The sequence below is a fragment of the Electrona antarctica genome (assembly GCF_951216825.1).
Source record: "Electrona antarctica genome assembly, chromosome: 6".
Classification (NCBI taxonomy): domain Eukaryota; kingdom Metazoa; phylum Chordata; class Actinopteri; order Myctophiformes; family Myctophidae; genus Electrona; species Electrona antarctica.
In genome coordinates, this window is record NC_136811.1 from 9092782 (window position 1) to 9116949 (window position 24168).

Sequence of the window (24168 nt, forward strand, 5' to 3'; positions counted from 1 at the left end):
TACGTTATTAGAAAACAACCTGTGATATGTCTTCTTTTATATTCCTGAACCGTTATGACAAAGGTCTCAATCGTTCAGAAAAAGTGTTTGTTCATGAGCTGGTCCATCCGGCTCCATTCACTGCCTTGTATTCAACTTCCGGTGCGAGATTTGCCACCGAGAGCGCCATGGCGCAGCCCAGTCATGTGACCATGACTTTTCCTTAAAAATGAAGACAAATCTTAATGTTAATGAGCTGGGCTGCTGCAGTGCTGCAATATGGAGCATCTCCCCTTAATTCACTTTGTTGACACACTGGACAGTTTTGAGTTCTCACACAGCGTCACAACGCATTGTGAGCTTGTCGATTGGCTATTTCCATAATGCCCGAAATGTAGGTGCATGGTTGTTAATGTATGTCTTGTAACAATAATCAAAACCTTCAGTAACTAGTAAGTAATGTTTTCAAAAAGATTTAGTGGAGTCCGACCGTCCGAGGTGTAGTGGAGTAGATGTAAAAGTATTGTAAATTGTAAATACTCATGTAAAGTACAAATACCTCACAATTGTACTAAAGTACAGTACAAGTAAATGTACTTCCACCACTGGTCTACATAATACCACACGGCTCCAGCTGACCTCAGAGAGATGGTGGTACACGTGCATAAGATGATTGTCATGAATTATACTTTATGACCTTTATCTGCCTGACCCATTCAGTACACACATGTGGTCAATCACTCCTCTACGTAAGCATAATTGATACACTTGATACGACGACGAACATCAACTACTTTATCACGTGTCGTAGACTGACGTCTGTGCACAACGATACGAAATGTTTGTTCTATTCCTATTGAAATCTGTCCTTGTCCTTGTCTCATATCTTCCGGTCACGTCATGTGTCCAAAACGGTATCTATTCTCCATGTGTATTATTGAACTTCAGAACTTGAAACTGAAACATTACTCACACCCTTTAGTTAGATGGAGACTCTTAAGGGACCACATGGGTGGTCAACCGGAATCACAACAATGACGACTTCTTGATGGATTCAAAAGCATGTGCCTTTTTAGATTTTAGGGTTGGCTATTCAATAGTAGCAGATGTACAAGCTCACAGCGCGTCACTTTGTAAAAGTCTTAAGTGTGATAACTACTGATTTAGAATGGACTTCTAAAGGCCTTAGGTCTTAATGGGTTCATAAACTTGTAACTAACTATAATAGTTAGCCTGCAGCAATCTGAAGTTAGTGGATATATTTTTTTAAATCCTTACTGTCCTTCTAGGTCAGACAATTGTTTCCCTAGTCAGTGCCTCACTCAAATACAATATCGTCATTGCAAGATGCTGTACACTGTCGTTAACTCTAAGCCATTCCAGCCTGTCAAAATGCGCAGGGGTGAGGTGGGTTCGGGGAGTGAGGCCAAGTCGTAGCCTGACCAGTTTGTTTTGGGAAGCCTGGAGCCTTCTTTTAAGGGCCTTTGAGGTGCTGTGGTACGGAGAAGTCACTGTAGCCTAGCCTTGGAAACCTAGACGTTTTTATTTCCAGGAAGAAAAGCTATAGCCAGGATCCTCATCATCATCTTTCTGACAGGCCAATGTGATGTTGTCAAATGTTAGCACACTTATTTGCATACGTTTTTAACACAATGCATGTCTAATGGTTCTCATACATGTGTCTACTCTGTTTGACCCGCTTCCCGTTTATTGCCGTCCGGTATGGTCATGTCATCTTTGAACTCGGAACGATGTTATACGACCTCAGTCGTCGTTTCCAACTTATCCATGATTGAGCTTGGGGGACACTTCAGGAGTAGGAGAGCTGATCTGGAAGAGTCATGAATTTAACTTGTTTGGCCCACATGGCCTCCAAAGTTTCACCCTCTGTACATATTCTGCTCCAAAAGCAACAACTCTCAATGGCATTTGAAACACTGCACGTATTCCTGTCTCATTTACCTTTGGTATGGAGAGAGTGTTTCTGTGACTTCCTCAGGATTTGGAATTTGACTGCTTTCTGTCTATATGATGTTCCTGCTCTAAATCATATTGGGGTTCATACTCTGTGCTAGAATAGTCTGTTTGACCAGCCGTACTTTCTATCCTGTGTAAGTGTTTGTGTTGGTGCTGCATGAACCTGTCCTCTTATCTCTGCATGGCCCTACTGCTGCTTCTGCTATCTCTCTCCTCTCTCTCTCTTTGACCTTGGAGTAATGTAAGCTTATACTATCTCTCTCCTCTCTCTCTCTTAGACCTTGGAGTAATGTAAGCTTATACTATCTCTCTCCTCTCTCTCTCTTTGACCTTGGAGTAATGTAAGCACGTCTTCCTCTGAGTCTGACAATGTCTTTACATTTCTGTATTAAATTAGGGAAACTGCAACACTCTTACTTCCTTCATTCTACGAGCTCGTTTTCTTCAAATGAGTTGGACAATGGTGACTCAGTCTGTTCATGAACTTAAACTGAGACTAAAATAAAATAGTGTTGATGTTGATCACTGCAATAAGACAATTTTGCAAAAACTAAAATAAACTAAATGACACAATGCGAAAAAATAATAACATAAATAAAATTGCATATAAACCGAAGTTCTATTGTGTGCTACTATAGAATATATGCTCAATATCACACTTTACATATAACACACGTAACAAGTATTGTTCGTATTGCAAGGTGGTTGCACACTGGACGCGTTTTTCGTAAAACCGATGGAAAAACACAGCTAAAAATCTGAATAACGTGCTCTGTGTGCAGGGACCTTTAGTCATTTCTCAAAGAACACTATAATACAGTTGTACAGTACAGAGCACAGTACAGTACAGTAACTATGACAATAAATGTATAGTTGCACGGCTCAGTTCACACAGGTGTGATTTTAATTTTGTTCAGAGCAGAACTAGCAGAACTAATTTTGTTTCATATCGTAGCAGCCAAATATGAAAATCACACTCGTGTGAAGCAAGGGGCGCCTTTTTTGATTTGGGTTAACAAAAAGACACATATTAGAAACAGAAAGAGACAAGACATCAGATACACACACTATTTTTAATTTGCAAAAGTGGTAAAACATAACAAGAGAACCATGAATCACAGTCAAAATGTGTTAAGTTTGCACAAAATATGAATGGGATATTCTCGTAAATTTAAACTAGAGAACGAAATGGGTGTGTTAAAATGAGACAAGTTGATGATGTGGATCATACATGGGAAACTGGCGGCCCAGGGGCCACATGCGGCCCTCACTTCACTTAATGCGGCCCGCATGTTAATATCAGAATACTGATATATTATTGATTTCAGCTGTTACAATTCCAAACATGCAAACATGACGGGCTTTAATTACTTCAGTCTAAATTAGTAGCTTAATGAGTAGTATTAAAATTGTATTGTCTTTTTTTTATGTCCAATGTATTTGTATTTAGTTCATAAAGTTAACATATAACTACAATTAAAGGCATTTGAAAGGTATTTGAAATCAAATAAAAATGTTATGTTTCAGGATTTCAGAATAGCAAAAAAGAATTCAGGATTTCACTTCAAATATATAGCAAAAATAGCTTCTTTTTTTTCTGCAGTGAGTGTGGAAATATAGTGGCCCTCTCCTTCGTCAAAGTTGCCCAGCCCTGATGTGGGACGGTTTGATTCAGTGAAGAACGTCCCAGTGAGCTCCGATGGAGGTTATCCCAGCGCTGTTGAAGCGTCCGCTGATCAACACAAGCCGAGCTTCAGGGTTAACTGGGTAGAAGTTGAAGGAGTAGCCACTGGGCGTGCCAGCTATCAACATGCGACCTCTGTTGGTCACGAAAAACAGCTGCAAAAGAAACAGGAATGAAATGGTTAGCTCAGTATATTGAACTGGAATGTAGGCTCCAGTGCTGCTGACCCCTTTTCCACCGGTTGGTTGGTTCCCAATGGGAAGCGGTTCAGTTATTTTTGGTTCTTATAGTCCATGAGCCAGAGCTCCAAAAGTGGAACGTTAATTATGAATTGACTGTGCAAAACCATTAGAACCATTAGATTGTTATCACCATGAAACTTCCCCAGTAGATTACTTCTTACACGAAGACAATGATTTATATTAAACATTTTAAAATAGGAAAATATTCAAAAAATAGAAAAGATGAAAAAGCTACTATGGAAGGGTTATCTTATCATATATTAATATATTGATCCTATAAACAATTTAATATAGGTATAGTTTTGCCCACTCAATTCATAATTAACGTTCCAATTTTGGAGCTCTGGCTCATGGACTAAGACCGGAAACCAACCGGTGGAAAAGGGGTCTCAGTGTCATGAAATAGATTGGGTAGGTTTATCCATACCAATATGTTTGGACTAGCTGTGCACTGTACATCATTCACTTTTACTTTTATTTCATTTTGTCTTTATGGTTTCAGTTTAGTTTTAATTGGTATTTAACCTGGTTTGCTAGTTTAATTTAGTTTTAGTTTTTAAAAGGTTTACTTTTAGTTTTTTTTTTAAATTAGTTTTTGTGTTTATTGTAATATGGGGTACTAGTCAAGGCTCAGAAAAGTAATTCAATTCAATTCAATTCAATTCAATTCAATTCAATTCAATTCAATTCAATTCAATGCTTGTTGATTTTCACTATTTTACTAAGACTAAAACTAAGGACATTTTCTCTGTGGTTTTAGTTTCCGTTAAGCAAAGTGTTTTGTCAATTGTAGTTTTTGTTATTTCTTTAGTTTTTAGGTTCTGACCTGATAGATGTAGTGACTGGAATGCCATTTCCCAGAAATCTGAGTAATGAACTCGCCAGTACGGAGCTCCATCTCTATTACACTGGCACCACCAGAGTTATGGCCGACATGCGCAGCCCAGATGCCATCGTACTGAAACTGCAACCTGTGTGTGTGTGTGTGTGTGTGTGTGTGTGTGTGTGTGTGTGTGTGTGTGTGTGTGTGTGTGTGTGTGTGTGTGTGTGTGTGTGTGTGTGTGTGTGTGTGTGTGTGTGTGTGTGTGTGTGTGTGAGAGTGAGTGAGTGAGTGAGTGTGAGAGAGAGAGAGAGAGAGAGAGAGAGAGAGAGAGAGAGAGCGAGAGCGAGAGAGGGAGGGAGGGAGAGAGTGTATAATTAGAGGGAGAGTGAAAACAGGTTTGTTGCCAAATGCTGGCAGATTCTGTCAGCTTTCATTAAATAAAGGTACAGTATAAAACATGAAAGTATACAGTTGCAGTTCAGGTTCAGAGAAAACATGACAACACTGAGCTGTATGTAAGATTTATCGCGAGACACTGACCCCCTCCACTTGTTTATTCATTACTGCTGTCAGAATATGAGGCCCCCATATATACCTATGACATAATTATTTTGTTGATACAGCCGTATTGATACAAATAGTTTGACTGTTCAATATCACACACAGCCATTACTCTCAACAATTAGCAACAACAACACCTCTCCTCATCCTGTCGTCCCTTCACAAATTAAAGTGTCTCCCCTTTACCTCCCAATGCTGCACATTTTACCAAGGTTATTTACATAAAATAGGTGTAACTTAACATCGTTGGAGAGAGAAAGGCAGTGAGTGAGCGAGATAGAGAGGGCCAAGAGTGGCGGGGGTTGACTGACGCCTGACGTTCAGTTGGAGCTTGGAGGGTGGAGGCCTGTTTCAATTGAAACTGGTAAACATAGCTAAGGCCTCCTATGACTGCTAAATGACTAATGATGTGCCAGGGATTCATTGTGAGACACATTTATTTTTCAGATTAGATACTAATTAACAGAGCTATCTAATAGAAGAGTTACGATATAGAGGGGGCGTAAACCGAGCGCTGTTCATACAGCCTGAACTGAGCCAAGCTGGAGTTGGAAATACATTGTTTTCAACGAGGGCGGCGCAAATAAGAGCTATTTTAAGCATGTGTGCAACATGACAACTGTTTTAAAGTATTGTAAAGTAACACCTCAAGTCTCTTTAATGTTTATGTTGTACTATTACTACAAAACAATCTAAAATAAAGGGATTTAAGTTCATTAAAGCATGGGCTGTTGCATGAGTCCAATGCATTTCTTCCAGGACTTGTCCCAGTTGGTTGTCCCCATTCTCAATAGAAGTCTATGTAGGAGAGCCGCCATTATTGGACTGGCCAAATGAAGTGAACGCAGTTTGCGTAACTCTGTATCTAAGGCTCTGCTAATTAGATATTGCGTAACGTATAGACACGGACATCTAGACAAGTTTTCAACTTGCCTAAATGTCGTGTCAGTCAACTCATCTTCACGCTTATCATTCCTGTAAGTGTCATCTTTGTTTCTTATCAACATACCAAAATAGTCACACACTAGTAGACACTAAAGGAACTTCAGGGCTGCTTCTTATCAATATATCTCTTCTATTTTTAACCTCCTTAGTCTGGGTATTGGGTATCTGGGTATGAATTGACTATTGTCACCAGCGAGACTGTTCAGCTTTCTGTCTGCCAAATGCCTAATTGTCTTAATAATACAGGAAAATAATATGCTTCTACGGTTGACAATTGAACTGTACACATACCCTCTGAGGTAGTTGTTGTTGTTCTCAAAGATCCTGATGGCTGTGATCTGTCCCTCGACTCCCTCCGCCTTTGACTCGTAGGAGGAACCTGACCCCTGACCCACTGCTAGACAGTAGCTGTATGTCGCGTTGTCTGAGAGAGAGAGAGAGAGAGAGAGAGACAGAGACAGAGACAGAGACAGACAGACAGACAGACAGACAGACAGACAGACACCAAAGTTGTCTTACGTAAATAAAACGTACACAAATGCAGTTTGTTTATTTACTTGAATCTGTTTCTTTCGTTTTTTTATTTCTGTTTTGACAGTAATGTATGCCAAGCTAGTTTGACTTTGAAATAATTGATACAAAGGATAGATTATTAACAACACACGCACGCACGCACACGCACAGTAAGTAGCCAGCGGAGGTGTTGCGTAATAAGGCAGTGTCATGCTTACACACACAAACTTATTTAAGACAAACCCAGGTTTTCAGGAAACATTCAAACAACTTGGTCATACTTGGGATGTTTCAACAGAGCTCTTTGACCAACTGTAGCAGTTCAACCTGTCCGGGACCACCTCCAGTGACGTGAACGAGATCCGCTACCAGCTTCTTTTTTTTGTCTATTTCTCCATGCTCTGTGCCAATTACCAGACTTGAATATGGAGATGCTCTCAGGCTCAGCAGACTCACCCATCTGCACCAGATCCCATACAGAGTGGACGGACAACTGTTGATGGTGCAGTTAGAAAGGCAGTGGATGCGCACAGCCCATGTATACCAGTCCTTGAGTTTTTGGCCTGTGAATCATGTGCACAATTAAGTATGCAAGCTTCCTAACTGCAGTTGTCTCAGCAGCAATGGGTTGAGATGTACATGCAGACCTCTGCAAACTCCAGAACTGTACAAATCAAGCACCTGAGGAAGAGTCAATGCCTACAGTTGAAGAGGACAGTTCTGATGAGGAAGATGTTGCATAGTTCAATATCATTGACCACCATTGACATTTATAGACGTCATTTTAAATCCAACACACAGACCACCATTGACATCTACAGACGTAATTTGGTGTTTTCAGTGTTTACGATAGAGTGCACTCTGTGAGTTAATCTACTGCTTCCGGATCAGAGGATGAAAACGTGATCAAAATAAGTCCAAAACGGTTTAGTGTAGTATTATATTATAGGACGTTTTGGATCCAAAATGACCTTGACATTGACCTTTGACAGGACACTGCACTTGAATTGCTTCAGCACCCCAGAAAACCTATACTTTGATGGCAGAATCATCCAAATGGGCCCATTAGTTATGCCATTCACCATACAATTATTTCCATCATATCAGATATAAGGGCCGAAAACAAGTAACCAGCTGCCATTTTGACATTGCTATCACATCATTTCATAAACTACAGACATGTAGCAATGCAAAAATCACATAGTCCCTTTGTCCCTTTTTATGGCAACTGTCGATTTTATTCCGTGAGTGGGCTCATTATGATATTAAGTGCCGACCCAGCTTATATTTGTAACTTCATGTTTGTGTCGTTTATGTATAGATGTTGGTGCTATTAAGAAGTTCACTGCCTATACAGTAAATACTCTGTGTTATATAATAACAGAGATCCTCTTATCAACCAATTACAGTATATCTCAGGGATGTAGATACTAATACAGTTAATTGGGGGGTAAAATGTGTTATACTATGGAATGCAAGGTCGTACTAGGACATAGTATGGGACAGAGGGGCAGGAAGTGTCAGATGACAGAGAAATAGGCGAGCGTAGCACAGAGCAGGATGTGTAGAATGTGTTCTTTCCTTCCATTCAGTAAAATGTAACAGACGGGATGACGCGTTTAAGTAAGTCCTTGTAATGTGTTATATGTTCATTAAATGCTCTAAATTCAGTCATAATGATGCGTTTATGCAGTCGCTATATCTGTGAATTAATAGTATTTTTTTGTGTTTCTTTTGTGTTTTCAGTTATTACCTAAACGCCACTAAGCGCCACAGTCTCTGATAACTTTGTGTAATGGACAGATTTAAGGACAATCAATGCTATTGAACTAGATCTAAACACGGGCCAGACAAGGCAAATAAGGCTTTATACTGTACACAAGTTTAGTAGAAGTATGTTTGTATGTGTGTGAGTGTGTTATGAGATAATAGTAATAAAATGGCCAAAATCAAGTGATTGTTTGCGGGCATTATTGCAACGTCGAGGCTATGTATGTTTGAGTACTACAAATGTTACAATTGGTGTGTGTTAAATCACAATTACCAGACCTGTTTGTTATAACTCCCTTGCGGAGGGTTGAGTCAGTAATTAAGCAAAGCTATGAAACAGCAAAGTTTAGTTATATCCGTACAGCAACGATATCTGATAATTAGGCATCTGGCCTATGGACTAAAAGCGATAATTTAGGCACGATAACAATATCATTTGAAAATGTATAGATCTCTATTAAATGGGAGGCTGGGAGCCAGTGGCAGGCTTTTAGGCAAAGCGATGCAGTGCCTAATTATTATATTATGCACATCCCATACCAAAACTGTGTCGCGTGTGTGCGTGTGTGTGTGTGATTCTGATCTGTCATCTCTGCGTGTGTTGACACGCAGAAGAACTGGGAGGCGGAGGCACAATAGCCTGGTTAATAAACCAGACCGAATCACCCGTTGGAATTTTTTTTTGCCTACCAGCGGATTACGGTCTGGCGAGGCACAGTAGCACGCCTCTTTCCTACAACCGAGAACAGGTCGGACCAATCGGGACACGGTATGCAATATGGGCGGGCTTTGGTACAGTGACGTTCAATGCTTGAGACTTTTGACTGACAGTAGCTCTGACCAATTGCGTCAAAGAGAAAATGTTTGAACCCGCCCCCCGGGAAAATGAAATCCAAGTGGAGCCAGCCCAGACTAATATACCGCGACAGTGTTGTGTGATATTAGTCTGGCTTATTAGCCAGGCTAGAGGCACAAGGGATGCGCTGCCCAGAGCAGTGTGGTAACCTGCAGGACTTCGCCACTTTTCTGCAATGAAAATGCGCGGGCAGGCGTGCACACGCATTTTGCGGCACTACTGAACGTTCAGCACCTCCTATTGTAAATATCTTCCCGCGGCCCTGCATACATCCAAACAGAAATATCCTATGTAGGCCTAATTGCAATCAGGGCCGGTCCTGAGCAATCTGGCGCCCCAAGCAGGATTTTTCGCGGCGCCCACCCCCCCCCCCCCCCCCCCCCCCCCCCCTCAAAAAATAAAAAAATAAAAAAGTTTTTTTTTTTTTTTTTACTCTGTCCCAAAAATTGAGGAGACACTGTGGAGGCACTGGGGGGACAGTGGGGACACTGTGGAGGCACTGGGGGTCCATTGGGGAGGCACTGTGGGGACACTGGGGAGGCTCTGTGGAGGCACTGGCAGGACACTGGCACTGGGGAGACACTGGGGAGGCACTATGGGGGCACTGGGGAGGCACTGGGGGGGCACTGGGGGGACACGGTGCAGACAGAGTTGGGACAGAGTTGGGCGCCCCTCCCCATGGCGCTCGAAGCCGTTGCTTCGTCGGCCTGTAGGAAGAACCGGGCCTGATTGCAATACAACGACATTAACGAAGGCAGCTCAATAAAGACAGCCTCCATTAATATGCGACGAGTCGAGAACATACCTTATCAGCTGAAGCCATATGTGGCTGGAGCACTGCAGCTTCCACGGTAACCACTAACCACAGCTTCTGCTACTGACAGCTCAATGAAACCAGATCTACGCACGCACGCACGTACACACACACACACACACACACACACACACACACTTGCCATGCATACAAAAAGTAGACAGGTTTAATATTTCTAACTTTTAAATTTAAGCAAACTTAAATTATATCCTTGATGAAAATTACAGTAGCCCACTGTCACTGTGTACAAATTATATTACGACACAAATCGACAAATAATAGTATGGTAGTTAGATACAGTATGAGAAATAACACGCACGCACGCACGCACGCACGCACACACACACACACACACACACACACACACACACACACACACACACACACACACACACACACACACACACACACACACTCTTGACTCTACGCTATAAGGCCAATGCAGGGACTCCTCCCTGATGTTCACGGCAGGTCCTCCGCTGCTGAGATGGGACTCAGCAGCTCCCCGCTGTCCAGATTCAGTTGTTGTTGTTGTTCGTGTGTGTGTGTGTGTGTGTGTGTGTCTGTGTGTGCGTATCTAGTTCTGTGTTCAGCTTTTTTTCTCTTTTTTTAAGTTTCCTACTGTGTGTGTGTGTGTGTGTGTGCGTACCAGCCAAATACGGCAGATAGTATAGAGTATTCACTACTTTGGAGTCTTGACAATGACAACCAGTAAGACGCCTGAGGGCGAGAAGCGAGGTCACGTGCATGCATCCGTCTCATTGACAGCGAGGGGGGGACTTTTTTTACAGGGGCCAGTTTTGAATTGCTCTGAGGGCGTTTTTTTAGGTGTCTATGGATTCACATATCAATGGCTGTCTATGGGATTTTGAGCGGTGCCTCCGCAACATTACGCAGATATGTGTGTCCCTGTGTCTGTCCGAGCACAGAAAGCTGCAACACGGTAATTCATTTCTCGACTGTTTCGGACGCAGGAAGGCTCTCCGGAACAGGGCAGCCCCCCTGGGCGTGTTCCTGGGTGTTCCGGGGACCCCCCACGCGGTAACTCTGTCATTTATCAAAGATGTTTTCCAAATATAATCAAAGTACAGTACAGAGCACACTAGCACAGTACACTATAATACAGTACAGAGCACAGTACAGTACAGTAACTATAACAATAAATGTAGCTCTATAGTTGCACCGCTCAGTTCACACAGGTGTGATTTTAATAGTTTGTTTAGAGCATGACGTAAATCGTTTACCAGCCAAGTCTATGGACTTGTTTAGGGCAGTAAATGACAACCTTATAGACGTCATGTGCATGGCCGATATAAATACATCTTGTAACTAGTTTTGTTTCATACGTAGCAGCCAAATATGAAAATCACACTCATGTGAAGCAAGGGGCGCCTTTTTTTATTTGGGTTAACAAAAAGCCACATATTAGAAACAGAAAGAGACCAGACATCAGATACACACTCCCACTAAAAATATTTTTAATTTGCAAAAGTGGTAAAACATAACAAGAGAACCATGAATCACAGTCAGAATTTGTTAAGTTTGCACAAAATATGAATGGGATATTCTCGTAAATTTAAACTAGAGAATGAAAATGGGTGTGTTAAAATGAGACAAGTTGATGATGTGGATCATACATGGGAAACTGGTGGCCCAGGGGCCACATGCGGCCCTCACTTCACTTAATGCGGCCCACAGGTTAATATCAGAATACTGATATATTATTGATTTCAGCTGTTACAATTCCAAACATGCAAACATGACAGGCTTTAATTACTTCAGTCTAAATTAGTAGCTTAATGAGTAGTATTAAAATTGTATTGTCTTTTTTTTATGTCCAATGTATTTGTATTTAGTTCATAAAGTTAACATATAACTACAATTAAAGGCATTTGAAAGGTATTTGAAATCAAATAAAAATGTTACGTTTTAGGATTGCAATTAAGAAATAGCAAAAAATAGGATTTCACTTCAAATATATAGCAAAAATAACTTCTTCTTTTTTTCTGCAGTGAGTGTGGAAATATAGTGGCCCTCTCCTTCGTCAAAGTTGCCCAGCCCTGATGTGGGACGGTTTGATTCAGTGAATCACGTCCCAGTGAGCTCCGATGGAGGTTAACCCAGCGCCGTTGAAGCGTCCGCTGACCAACACGAGCCGAGCTTCAGGGTTAACTGGGTAGAAGTTGAAGGAGTAGCCATTGGGCTGGCCAGCTATCAACATGCGACCTCTGTTGGTCACGAAAAACAGCTGCAAAAGAAACAGGATTGAAATGGTTAGCTCAGTATATTGAAAGTTGAACTGGAATGAAACCCCTTTTCCACCGGTTGGTTGGTTCCCAATGGGAAGTGGTTCAGTTCTTTTTGGTTCTTATAGTCCATGAGCCAGAGCTCCAAAAGTGGAACGTTAATTATGAATTGAGTGTGCAAAACCATTAGAACCATTAGACTGTTATCACCATGAAACTCCCCCAGTAGATTACTTCTTACACGAAGACAATGATTTACTGTATTACAAAATTTAAAATAGGAAAATATTCAAAAAATAGAAAATATGAAAAAGCTACTATGGAAGGGTTTTCTTATCATACATGAATATATTGATCCTATAAACAATTTAATATAGGAATAGTTTTGCCCACTCAATTCATAATTAACGTTCCAATTTTGGAGCTCAGGCTCATGGACTAAGACCAACCGGTGGAAAAGGGGTCTCAGTATCATGAAATAGATTGGGTAGGTTTATCCATACCAATATGTTTGGACTAGCTGTGCACTGTACATCATTCACTTTTACTTTTATTTCATTTTGTCTTTATGGTTTCAGTTTAGTTTTAATTGGTATTTAACCTGGTTTGCTAGTTTAATTTAGTTTTAGTTTTTAAAAGGTTTACTTATAGTTAGTTTTCGTGTTTTACTGTAATATGGGGTACTAGTCAAGGGTGAAATTCCAAAGGCTCAGAAAAGTAGTTCAATTCAATTCAATTAAATTCAATGCTTGTTGATTTTCACTATTTTACTAAGACTAAAACAAAGGACATTTTCTCTGTGGTTTTAGTTTCCGTTAACCAAAGTGTTTTGTCAATTGTAGTTTTTGTTATTTCTTTAGTTTTTAGGTTCTGACCTGATAGATGTAACTGGAATAAAATTTCCCAGAAATCTGAGTAACGAATTCGCCAGTACGGAGCTCCATCTCTACTGTGTTGCCACCGTTAGCGCCGACCTGCGCACTCCAGATGCCATCGTACTGAAACTGCAACCTGTGTGTGTGTGTGTGTGTGTGTGTGTGTGTGTGTGTGTGTGTGTGTGTGTGTGTGTGTGTGTGTGTGTGTGTGTGTGTGTGTGTGTGAGTGAGTGAGTGAGTGAGTGAGTGAGTGAGTGAGTGAGTGAGTGAGTGAGTGAGTGAGTGAGTGAGTGAGTGAGTGAGTGAGTGAGTGAGTGAGTGAGTGAGAGAGAGAGAGAGAGAGAGAGAGAGTGATTGAAAGAAAACAGGTTTGTTGCCAAATGCTGTCAGCTTTCATTAAATAAAGGTACAGTATACAACATGAAAGCATACAGTTGCAGTTCAGGTTCAGAGAAAACATGACAACACTGAGCTGTATGTAAGATTTATCGCGAGACACTGACCCCCTCCACTTGTTTATTCATTACTGCTGTCAGAATATGAGGCCCCCATATACCTATGACATAATTATTTTGTTGATACAGCCGTATTGATACAAATAGTTTGACTGTTCAATATCACACACAGCCATTACTCTCAACAATTAGCAACAACACCACCTCTCCTCATCCTGTCGTCCCTTCACAAATTAAAGTGTCTCCCCTTTACCTCCCAATGCTGCACATTTTACCAAGGTTATTTACATAAAATAGGTGTAACTTAACATTGTGGGAGAGAGCAAGGCAGTGAGTGAGCGAGATAGAGAGGGCCAAGAGTGGCGGGGGTTGACTGACGCCTGACGTTCAGTTGGAGCTTGGAGGGTGGAGGCCCGTTTCAATTGAAACTGGTAAACATAGCTAAGGCCTCCTATGACTGCTAAATGACTAATGATGTGCCAGGGATTCATTGTGAGACACATTTATTTTTCAGATTAGATACTAATTAACAGAGCCATCTAATAGAAGAGTTACGATATAGAGGGGGCGTAAACCGAGCACTCGAGCGCTGTTCATGCAGCCCTGAACTGAGCCAAGCTGGAGTTGGAAATACATTGTTTTCAACGAGGGCGGCGCAAATAAGAGCTATTTTAAGCATGTGTGCAACATGACAACTGTTTTAAAGTATTGTACAGTAACAACTCAAGTCTCTTCAATGTTTATGTTGTACTATTACTACAAAACAATCTAAAATAAAGGGATTTAAGTTCATTAAAGCATGGGCTGTTGCATGAGTCCAATGCATTTCTTCCAGGACTTGTCCCAGTTGGTTGTCCCCATTCTCAATAGAAGTCTATGTAGGAGAGCCGCCATTATTGGACTGGCCAAATGAAGTGAACGCAGTTTGCGTAACTCTGTCTATATCTAAGGCTCTGCTAATTAGATATTGCGTAACGTATAGACACGGACATCAAGTTTTCAACTTGCCTAGATGTCGTGTCAGTCAACTCATCTTCACGCTTATCATTCCTGTAAGTGTCATCTTTGTTTCTTATCAACATACCAAAATAGTCACACACTAGTAGACACTAAAGGAACTTCAGGGCTGCTTCTTATCAATATATCTCTTCTATTTTTAACCTCCTTAGTCTGGGTATTGCCTGATTTACTGGATGTGACATGCAGAAAATAGCTAAACTACTGACAGAAATGCATTGCAGTGCTTGTAAATTGACTATTGTCACCAGCGAGACTGTTCAGCTTTCTGTCTGCCAAATGCCTAATTGTCTTAATAATACAGGAAAATAATATGCTTCTACGGTTGACAATTGAACTGTACACATACCCTCTGAGGTAGCTGCTTTGGTTCTCAAAGATCCTGATGGCTGTGATCTGTCCCTCGACTCCCTCCGCCTTTGACTCGTAGGAGGAACCTGACCCCTGACCCACTGCTAGAGAGTAGCTGTATGTCTCGTTGTCTGAGAGAGAGAGAGAGAGAGAGAGAGAGAGAGAGAGAGAGAGAGAGAGAAAAGAGAGAGAGAGAAGAGCGAGAGAGAGAGAGAGACAGACAGACAGACAGACAGACAGACAGACAGACAGACAGACAGACAGACAGACAGACAGACAGACAGACAGACAGACAGACAGACAGACAGACAGACAGACAGACACCAAAGTTATCTTACGTAAATAAAACGTACACAAATGCAGTGTTTTACTTGAATCTGTTTCTTTTGTTTTTTCATTTCTGTTTTGCCAGTAATGTATGCCAAGCTAGTTTGCCTTTGAAATAATTGATACAAAGGATAGATTATTAACAACACACGCACGCACACACACACACACACACACACACACACACACACACAGTCACACACACATACACACACACACGCGCTTGCACACACACACACACACACACACACACACACACACACACACACACACACACACACACACAGGTACTCACCGGCCCATGCTGAAGACAGGAAAAGAAACACAATCACAAGCAGTGAACTGACGGCCATACTGATGCTGAGTTAATGACACTGGAAAGAGAAGATACTATTAGTATAACATTTGTTAATTACATATAGCTGGTATCTAGCAGGTGCAATGATCAGACAGGTATGTACATAGAAAACTAAGAATCCAATCTTTCCTATAGTGCATGTACCTTCAAAATGGTTTGATTTAACTAAAAAAAAAATATATATATATATATATATATATATATATATATATATATATAGTCTACACTACAGTCAGTCAATGTATAATCCAATCACATTTCTCTGTGTATGTATATGTATGTATATGTTATTTGATTCTATTCTACTGTATTTCTATGTGTTCCCTGTATGCTTACCTGTGTGCAGCCTGTCTAGGTGAGAAGTCAAAGTCAGTCAGTCCTGCTCCTCAGTCTGTGCTGTATATCAGACATCACTTGCGTTTATATATGCTCTCTTAATGCGTTGGTTCCTCATAGCTTTACCTGAAACAATGTGGGTTCCTCCCTATAATTATATCTGATGTATCTAAGATTTCCTAGCAGCACTGGTGTTACTGTTTTTTATTATGGGGGGGGGCGGAGATTTCCCGCTAGGAAGAAACAGCTGACTGGTTTTTAATAGGCTATTATTATACTACTGAATGTCAAGATGCTGTGGTGCTCAGCCTGGTTAATGAAACGTAAGTCACAACTGTAATTAAAGTGCTCTATGATGAAAGCTTATACGTACAGTCGTACACAGTACAATCCCAGGGTTAATTAAGGACCTTACGGGTCCATTTGGTTACTTAACTGGCTGCCAATTACATCCAGAATAGATTCCAAAATCCTTTTTAAGAACTTATAAAGCATTAGACTATATCCCAGATGTATTGCACTCATATTGCACTGTATTAGATCTCCCATGTCTTCTGGTTGTACCCATGAATACCAGACTCAAAACGACAGGTGACGTCGTTTTTTTCCCCCATCGCTTTGTATTGTGAAGTTTTACCTGACTCACTTTGTGCAGGTTAATGTTTTTGTGCTTTTATTTCATATTGTTTTATTGCTCTGAAAAAGCCTTCAGCCCTGAACTCTGTCAAATCTGCACCTCCTCACTCATAACAAACTATCATTGGGGCAAAAACCGAGTCCATTATTTTTTGGGTCCAGAATTATAACCTCTGCCAGGCCAAAGACCTCACGGTCAAAGTGGGTGACATTGTTATCACAAGGAAAGAATAAATGACCTACCTGGTAACATTTCAAGTGAAGGAGGGAAAAAAAAGGCAACAAAAGTAATCAGAATTTCTATTTGGGATCCTCCTGACTGGAACACCACAGAACACATTTTCAGAGGACACAACTGTGAGACAAAGAGGAGAGCAAGATTAGGACAATCTGGTATTTGAAAATGTCCAGTGTTGGTGTAAAAAAGTAATCTTTTGGAAAACAGTATATTAGGTCACAAAGTAGATTTGAGATTCCATGAGGAATGTCATTATGTGGTAAAGTAGAAACCATTACCTCAATCTGACAATAGATGGCAGACTAAACAGCACAGAAACATTAACACAACCAAGATGACTAGACTACACACATTATAACAATGAATACATCTGTCATCACTATCATGTTTATATAGCAAAAAGCTAAGCTATATACTTTTGTATTATTTAATAAATACTATTGTAGAGCATGCCTGCTCTAGAAGAGTTGCTAAATCCAACACATGATACTGGTCTGGCTGTGTACAGTACTTACCTATATTCTGGACCGTTTGCTGCATGTCACTCCCCTGCTCGATGTTTTCTGTTCTCTCCACTGTACCTATCAAATAAAGGCTCAGAAAAGCCCATAAGATTAATAAACAAAAAACAAATAGTTATTCTGAGTGATCACTTTTATTATGATGAAACATTTCTATCCTGATGTGAGTGGAATCTTGTAGAATGAAAATGCCACCATCTACAGGCCATGAGGGGTCACTGAACGGTTTGATGGGTATAAAAGTGATGTGAATTGATTGATTGAATACTTCATTAGATAGAAATGCAAACAGCAAAAGGTATAGTCAATCATACATTTGGGTGTAAAGGGTCATATTCTATAACTTTACAGTGACCAGACCTCACCCAATTGAACCCCTCTGGCAGATTTTGGACTAACGTGTTGTGACACATGGAGCTCTCCACCACGATCATCAAAACACCAAATCAGGGAATATTTTCATTCTTCCTGTATAGTTCTAGACTTGTAGAATCTAGTGCATTGAAGTTGCTCTGGCAGCTCCTGGTGGCCCAACACCTTATTAAGACATTTTATTATTATTTTTAATTTAATTTGTCACACGTCTGATGTCACATGTAGGTTAAAGGATGTCAATATGGCATTAAAGGCATGTGGTATGAATCCATTTCTGTCTTTGACCAGATAGTGGCCTTGTGGCTAGAGTGTGTGCCCTGAAACTGGGAGGTCGGGGTGCGAGCCCCGGCTGTCTCATACCAAAGACTGTAGAAATGGGACCCAACGCCTCCCTGCTTGGTATTCAGCATCAAAGGGTTGGATTGGGGGGTTAAATCAACTAATCAGATTCCCCAGCACGGCTGCAGCTCACCGCTCCTTGGCTGCGGCTCACCGCTCCAAGAGATGGGTCAAATGCGGGGAACAAATTTCACTGAGGTGTGTGACAAATCGTACGACTTTGATCTCTAAACTATGCACACACTTCTGGCAAGGAATGCTCTGAAAATGTAGAGAGACCCTGAGAGGACTACCTGAAAAACTGTAAGACCTGTGTTGCCGTGTGCTATTTGATCCAGGCAGATGTGTTTTAAAGTCATCAGTAGACTCTGTGGTCTGATTCATATTGTTGCATAGTATGTTAAAATAAGTTCAACTGGAATGAGCTTTTCAACATGGAACAGACCTTGCTGTAATGATGAACTGAAAAAGAAAGTTCTCTGTGAAATCCTCACAGTGAACACAATTCTGCTCTGTCCATGACACTGTCCATGGTGCTGAATCTCTCATCTCAGAACAGAGACTGCATACAAAAAAGCTTAGTTTATTTACACCTCTAGTGTTTTTAACTCAAGGCTTTTAAGTACATTTAATATTGAGATGTTAATTTTAGTTCCACACATTGTTTTTTGTGTTATTTACAAGATGGTTTGGCCACCATCAAATTGTTGCATGTCCCGTAGAGAATTGTAGTTGAATATGTTTACATGATGAAGCAGCATGACTGTTGTACTTTTAAGTACCTTTATAGCCTGTCTGAATGGCCATTGATGTTGATGCTATCAGGAGTCCTTGCCAGGGCGGCTGTGGCTCAGGAGGTAGAGCAGGTCGTCCAATGATCCATGGGTCGGCGGTTCGAATCCCGGCTCCTCCTGTCTACATGTCGAATTGTCCTTGGGCAAGACACTGAACCCCAAATTGCTCCCGATGTGCTGGTTGGTACCTTGCATGGCTTCCGCTGCAATCGGTGTATGAATGTGTGTGTGAATGGGTGAATGTAATGTGTAAAGCGCCTTGGATAAAGGCGCTATATAAATGCACCATTTACCACACCTTAGCTTTTCTTGAATTGACTCGCCAAACTTGTCAATACAGTACATGTTTGTGAAAATCAACTTAGTTAATATTAATAAATACATTTGTACATAATATGCATAGTGAATGTGAATACAGGTAAAGTGGGGACACTTATATTTTCTCATTTACGGCACATTATACACGTAATATTGTGGTATGACAGTTACACCTGGCCCACAGTCAAAATCAGAAACTCCCACAAACATTCTGGAAGACACAGACTGGAGCTGGCAAAATGTTTGGGAACGATTAATGGCTTTTATCTTGTCTATTTCCTTGGCTATCTAACCCATGATACATCAAGGCATGGCAAGCACTTGTGATTACCTGGACATGGCTGTTGTTTGTCCATGCAGTTGATTATATATACACAAAATAGCACTGACATTTAAATGACTTTATATGACCGTTATCTAATGCACACCATAGGACAACAATGTTTAGCAGCTAGTTAGCATATTTGTTGGCACAGGTCTATTCAAGCTGATTTGAGAAAAATAATGTTTTTCGCTCACAAGCCCTAAGCAACAAATCTCTGCTGACTGAAATGCTAAACATCCATTACTGTGGAAAACACATCGTGAAAGGCACCTACCCAAATCACAATAACTAGTAGGCTATGAAATAATGTCTCAAATATATATAAATTCCTCATTACCATAATAAACAAAGCAATTTGTTCATGAGGACGTTAACGCCCCCATAAACAAAATGTAAACAGCCGAGTTAGCTTGGAAGCTAAAGGTTAGCTTGCAAGCTAAACAGCAACGTTTAAAAACATAAGGCAAAATAAAAACATTGACACACGTCACCATGAAGTATTTACCTGGCACTGTCCTTTGGTCGTGTGGAGATGTCGCCATGACAACACAAATACACAAGCTAGTGTTGATATCTCGCGTGGTACAGATGCAGCTGTTTGTTGATATGGGTGACGTCAGAGCGTTCTGGTACAAACCCGTTGCTAGGCATCAGCCAATGGGCAACGGGCGACCAACATAATAAAGCCTGGCTGTTCTTTCTTTGGGAGAGACAGTACAGCTCAGAACCTTAGCAGGAGAAGACCTATCCATTATGATGGCGGTGACACAAAGTTATTACTCTGGTAGTTTCAATGCTGTGGTCGACCACTCAGACCTGGCGGAGACGGAGGAGTGCAGGGAGGAGAGATGGAGGATCAAGGAGGATGAGTGGCAGGCCATTGTGGAAGAGTTTGAGGAGAGGATGGAGGAATGGGAGTCTCATGTGGAGGAGTTCTTTTCTCTCAGTAAGGTGGAGGAGACTCTGTCAGAGGAGTGCAGTGAGGAGGAGCAGTTGAGGATCAATGAGGATGAATGGCAGGCCCTTCTGGAGGAGAAGGAGGAGATCATGGAGGAACGGTTGTCTGCTGTGGCAAAGTACTTTTCCCTCATGTCACTGTGAGAGCTCAAGACCCTGTACCACCCCCCCCCCCCCCCCCCCTCCGCCCGGCCCTTTTAAGGGCCACTTCCACTCCTTTTGCTGTGACCTTGCCGTGGTGGAGTGGCTTAGTGATTCAGTGACCCTGGAACCTATCGTGGTGGCGGTTGACCTGTGGTTTAACCAACACCGGATTGGTCACAGGAGAGAGTCCAAACTAACAACAGCAATATCCCTTTCTGTATTTGGTTTTTCACCAACCAAGTCACAGCTCCACTGTACAGCATTTCTTTGCAATGCTGCCAGTAGTCAATTTAGCCAGGAAATGTGACACAATGTGCATACAAAAGGTGAAATATAAAAATGGTACATACGCCAAGTTGAATGTTCGCAAAATATACATGCTATACAAAATACAATACAACATACTATTCTACTGCAGTTCTTGAACTGTATTCATAATATTAATAATGTCAAATTAGGCCTTTTAAAGTTTTCCCAGTCTGACTTTGTTTCGAAAATAGCATTGATCATTTCAGGTGCATACTTATAAACCATGTTGTTAATGGTGTTAGAAATGTCTACTGATATACAATAAACACATCTACGAGGTATGTTCATGTCTGAAATGTGTTTTATTTTTATATCATGAACATAATATTACCTGAGAGAAAAAAGGTCCTATTCATTCAATACTGCTTCAAGAGTGGGATCGAGAGTCTGATGTTCAAGGCTTAAACACAAGTAGCACATAAGCTAAAGGCTGAGATAAAAGTAAAGCTGATCAAATGTCATCACATGAGTGATGGCAGGTTCATCTCCTCAGAGCTGAGAGAAATCTAGACCAAACTTTGATTGTTCATGTCATTGATTGATTGTTCATGTCATTGATTGTTCATGTCAATATTTGTAAAAATCCTGCATTGAAAACTTCTTAAAAGTTACAAAAGTATTGCCATCCAAATACACTTACAGAACCAAACATAAAAGCCCTCAGGCCTAGTGACGCCAACCTCCTTGGCGAGAGAACCCCATGGAATGCACTCCCCAATACTCCCAGAGAAGCCCCCACCCTCAAATATTCAATCCACTGTCAAAACCCACCCATTCAATATGGCTTCCAGCCACACCCCCTATTCTCATCATTCCAGTTTTTATTGATTTTATTCATTCATTGATTGATTGATTGATTGATTGATAAAAATAATTATTTCACAGAATGTAGAATGGGTACATTTCAAACGAAAGCACAAGTTAATAATAATAATACTAATTTATCATTAGTCTTAGTCTTTTCTTAGTCATTATTAATGCATTGTGTTCATCACTTTTGAAAGCTTTCACTGAAAATAGCAGATCGACAAGCTCACGTCTCATTGTGAGCTTGTCAAATCGGCTAATGTATATCTTGAGTTAATTATTTTCCGTTAAATCTGCAAAGTAAGTAGTAACTGACAAAATAATTGTGGAGAAAAAGTACAATATCTGCCTCTAATATGGCGGAGTAGATATAAAATATCAAATAACGGAAATACTCATGGCCACAATAATTGTACAGTACTGTAAATGAACACTTTTTTGGCATTCAGGGTGGTCAGTGTCACTGGCAATCAATGGCAGGTGATGTGTTTTGATGTCAAATCAACAGAACAACAAAAAGAAGGAACTAAATTAACTGAATTTCAATTAAATCAACTGGAGCCTATGAAAGCCTGGGGCTGCACGTACAACCTCTGATGATCTCATAGTCCCTTCAATCACAACCATCAGTCACTCTTGGGCGAGACTTGAGTGATGGAACAAGGAGAAGACCGTTGAAGCACATGTCTCAGTCCGTTGTGGTCGTCCAGGCTGGCCGCAAGGCTTTCATGGGTCAATGTGGAATGGCATCAGTTTATGAGAATGCTGATTGTTGAACATGTGCAGGTCAGGAAGATGCAGCAGTAGCTTGGGGAAGAGGTTGCTGACGATGAGGGAACACACGATAGATTACACGTACCAGCCACATAGATAGTATAGAGTATTCACTACTTTGGAGTCTTGACAATGACAACCAGTAAGACGCCTGAGGGCGAGAAGCGAGGTCACGTGCATGCATCCGCCTCGTTGACAGCGAGGGGGGGACATTAACTTTTTTTTTACAGGGGCCAGTTTTGAATTGCTCTTTGAGAGCGTTTTTTTAAGGTGTCTATGGATTCACATATCAATGGCTGTCTATGGGATTTTGAGCGGTGCCTCCGCAACATTACGCAGCTATGTGTGTCATGTCTCCGAGCACAGAAAGCTGCAACACGGTAACTCTGTCATTTCTCGACGGACAGTCGCCCCCTGGGCGTGTCCCTGGGGGTCTGGATTCTTCCGGGGACGCCCCACACGGTAAAGATGGTTGCACACTGGACGCGTTTTTCAGAAAACCGATGGAGAAACACTGCTAAAAATCAGAAAAACGTGCTCTGTGTGCATTTCTCAAAGATTTTTTTCCAAATATAATCAAAGTACAGTACAGAGCACACTACACTATAATACAGTTGTACAGTACAGAGCACAGTACAGTAACTATGACAATAAATGTATAGTTGCAAGGCTCAGTTCACACAGGTGTGATTTTAATTTTGTTCAGAGCAGAACTAGCAGAACTAATTTTGTTTCATATCGTAGCAGCCAAGTATGAAAATCACACTCGTGTGAAGCAAGGGGCGCCTTTTTTGATTTGGGTTAACAAAAAGCCACATATTAGAAACAGAAAGAGACCAGACATCAGATACACACTCCCGCTAAAAATATTTTTAATTTGCAAAAGTGGTAAAACATAACAAGAGAACCATGAATCACAGTCAGAATTTGTTAAGTTTGCACAAAATATGAATGGGAAATTCTCGTAAATTTAAACTAGAGAATGAAAATGGGTGTGTTAAAATGAGACAAGTTGATGATGTGGATCATACATGGGAAACTGGCGGCCCAGGGGCCACATGCGGCCCTCACTTCACTTAATGCGGCCCGCAGGTTAATATCAGAATACTGATATATTATTGATTTCAGCTGTTACAATTCCAAACATGCAAACATGACGGGCTTTAATTACTTCAGTCTAAATTAGTAGCTTAATGAGTAGTATTTAAATTGTATTGTCTTTTTTTTATGTCCAATGTATTTGTATTTAGTTCATAAAGTTAACATATAACTACAATTAAAGGCATTTGAAAGGTATTTGAAATCAAATAAAAATGTTACGTTTCAGGATTGCAATTAAGAAATAGCAAAAAATAATTCAGGATTTCACTTCAAATATATAGCAAAAATAGCTTCTTTTTTTTTCTGCAGTGAGTGTGGAAATATAGTGGCCCTCTCCTTCGTCAAAGTTGCCCAGCCCTGATGTGGGACGGTTTGATTCAGTGAATCACGTCCCAGTGAGC

At 40.9% G+C, this 24168-nt stretch overlaps 1 protein-coding gene across 1 annotated transcript; it reads right to left on the minus strand.

Annotated features, from left to right (window-relative positions):
- Positions 1-3627: 3627 nt before the first annotated feature.
- LOC306924930 (zymogen granule membrane protein 16-like) lies at positions 3628-7184 on the minus strand (the record flags this gene model as incomplete). Its single annotated transcript, XM_079503611.1, has 4 exons — positions 3628-3795; positions 4709-4790; positions 6503-6635; positions 7139-7184. 4 exons carry the CDS (start codon positions 7182-7184, stop codon positions 3628-3630), a joined length of 429 nt encoding a protein of 142 aa, XP_079359737.1.
- Between the last annotated feature and the right edge of the window lie 16984 nt (positions 7185-24168).